Here is a 2,861-nt window from a genome sequence, read left to right as displayed (position 1 = left end):
GGGGGGGTGTTAGGGTGGTTGTCGAGAAGGGGAAATGATCGATCAGTAAGTCAATCTGTCAACTCATTGCTGAATTAATCAATCAATCAATCAATCAAACAATCAACCAACCAATCAATCAATCAATCAACTAACCAGCCAACCAACCAACCAACCAACCAACTAATCAACCAACCACCCAATTATCAATCAATCAATCAATCAATCAATCAATCAATCAATCAATGTCTTCATCGATCAATCAACTAATTAATCAACTAATCATTAATCGGACCGTGAGCTATTCAATAGTTAACCAGTCGATTAATCAACTAACGCATTGGTCAGTCAATGAGTCTGTCAGTCAGTGGGCACTGACCAGTGAGACAGCCATGGAGAGGGTGAGAGCACTCCTGAGGTTGGCCAGCACCCGTGTGGCCTTGATACTCCTCCGGTACCACGCACGTCTCCTGGCGCGGGGCCGCTCCTTGTCCCGCCCTCGCTGCTTTTGCTCCTCCTTCTCATACCTGGAATAGTGGCGTTCTCTATCGGAGATGGCACTCAGAAGTCGAACTCGGGACGTTAGCTTGCACTCGAGGCTCTCTCTGTGTCTTTGTTCCTCGAACCGCGGGAGTTCAAAAGTACCCTACAATCACACGTACGAAGGTTACAAGAAGAAGAGAGAGGGTCGTTCTTTGGGCTCACAGAGTTCGAGTTCGAGTGAAAAAGAGCATATCAATAGGAAGACAGCCAATAAGCGTTGGGGAAAAGAAAGACTGGTGTGCAGAAAGAAAAAGAGATAACAAAAATGGAAGTGGACAGGACATGCCTTGAGAAAATATACACATGGGATACAGATGGACAAAGTGGAGACTATAACCCAAGACTGAATTTGGGGAGGGGGGGGGCTTCTCTTGTTGGTAGCCTATATTCCGGCAAGGAGTGAAAAGGCAGGCTGCTGCTGCTGATGATGATGATGCATGACGATGTAAATCTTACGAGCTACCCGTGGTCCATTCAAGCCACTCGCTCGATACTGTGAGTGTATGCCATGTATGGGTGATGATGACAAAATCTTAAAATAAATAAAATGATAGATGCATAAAAATAATTTTAAAAAACATTACAACAACATCCGAGAAATCAATGCTTCTATTATCCAGTTCGTAAGCTAACACAAACGCTCCTCTAGTTTTTCACATCAGTTCACCGAACTCCCACAATACGATCAGCATAATAAATGAGTGCATGCGTGTCTAACATCGCGTAAAGACTTTGTCTTTCGTGTCGATAGCTGGTAGTAAGCGTTCTAGGGTTGTGTGAATGCTGGAGAAAAGTTGCAAGTTCGATCGAGGTTCTACTTTATACCTGAGAGAACCCGGTTGTTACACTGTAGTGAGGGAGGGTGGCGCGGGGCAGTGATGAAGGCGATGGAGATGTCGACGTTCTACTGACCGACATAAAGGTCAAGGGTCAGGGGTCAGCATTAGCCAGGTTCTCTGTGTTGTGAGCCAGTGTGGACGATGTATCAACATGTTTTACTATGATGGCCCCACGAAAGACACAGAGAACTCTCTAAGCGGGGAGTGGCACTGTTCAACTTCCGGTGCTCGAAATGAACTCTCCGAAGTAGAAGGCGTACTTTGATTACGTCATAGGCTAAAATAATTGGTTTAAAATCATACGATGTAAAAATGCCCCATCCCCCCCCTAACACACACAATAAAACATATATTTAAAAAAGTCGACACAAAATGAGATGCTACCTTTCACTTCAAATAAAATAACCGTGTGTTTTTCAGGTCATCCTGCCCCTTTAGTAGCAATAATAGAATCTAGTTTATTTGAACGGGAAGGGTGAGTTGAGGTGTAGAATTTATTTAACCAATGGTTCCATCTATAGTGCTTTAAAAGAGATTATAAAGGGAACTAAAAGTCTTAACCGTCTTAACTGTGACATCACGAGTGTTAAACGTGACGGGCGCGCACCCATTTCAGGGAGGAATGAAAGGCCAATCGGTGCACAGCAACACTTTTCAATCACGGATTAAATAATGATACACTGGGAAGTCTGTTAATGCTGATTTCCTTTTCATGTGATTTGCCTGTCGCTAAAATGTACTCATATGAATTCTTCTGATTGGTTACCTTTGAATGAGCCAGATAATCTCCAAATAATGCAAATAGGTTCTTTCACACGGTGAGGTCATGTCATCATCATCATCCGGTGCCTTGCCGACTGGCCTGGGCGACAATGGTCCTCCACTTCCATCTGTCTTTCGATGCAGCAACGGTGTCTGTTGTTCTTGCTGCTCCCAGCCATGTTGTCATCTTGTCCAGTATCTTTTCCCTCTGTCTGCCTCTGCCTCTCTTTCCATCAAACTTTCCTGTTATTACAATATTCTCTAATGCTTCTTTCCGCATTGTGTGTCCGAAGAAATTTGCCTGTCGTTTTCTTATATTCGTGATAATTTGTTTTCTATAATTTGCTTCAACCAGGACATGTATGGGTGAGTAAAATTCAGAAGAAAAAACCCCGAATGAGATAGACTTGACAATCACTTGTTAAAATAACAAACATAATTTTGTTGAAATCTTTTGCTGTGCGTCGCTCAAACAGTATTTCTAGATTCAGCACTGCTTACAACAACAAGGCTCTCGTCTTGGCCATCTGGGATCTGGAATGTGACTGAGAACCTACTAGAAGCTTCAGCTGCAACTCTAGCACACCTGGCTGATTGAACGGAAAAGAACCACTGTCGATGCTGTTGAGATGAGAGCATATAAAGTGTAGACAACATGACATAAAAGCAATCCATTTTGTAAGTATTAAATAGTTCTTTTTCTTAACAAACTCAATTATTCACTATGTCTCCCTCAGC

General features: G+C 43.0%; 1 protein-coding gene across 1 annotated transcript in view; it reads right to left on the bottom strand.

The window, feature by feature from the left end:
* Positions 1–1,774, bottom strand: part of LOC101857503 — a gene marked incomplete in the record, with an annotated part of 23,424 nt that extends 21,650 nt beyond the window's left edge. Inside the window, 2 exon segments of the mRNA XM_013085656.2 lie at positions 359–625; positions 1,348–1,774. Coding sequence (XP_012941110.1) covers positions 359–625; positions 1,348–1,440 — 360 coding nt within the window.
* Between the last annotated feature and the right edge of the window lie 1,087 nt (positions 1,775–2,861).

Source organism: Aplysia californica, unplaced genomic scaffold (assembly GCF_000002075.1).
Source record: "Aplysia californica isolate F4 #8 unplaced genomic scaffold, AplCal3.0 scaffold00394, whole genome shotgun sequence".
Lineage (NCBI taxonomy): Eukaryota > Metazoa > Mollusca > Gastropoda > Aplysiida > Aplysiidae > Aplysia > Aplysia californica.
This window is presented reverse-complemented; position numbering and strand designations above follow the sequence as displayed.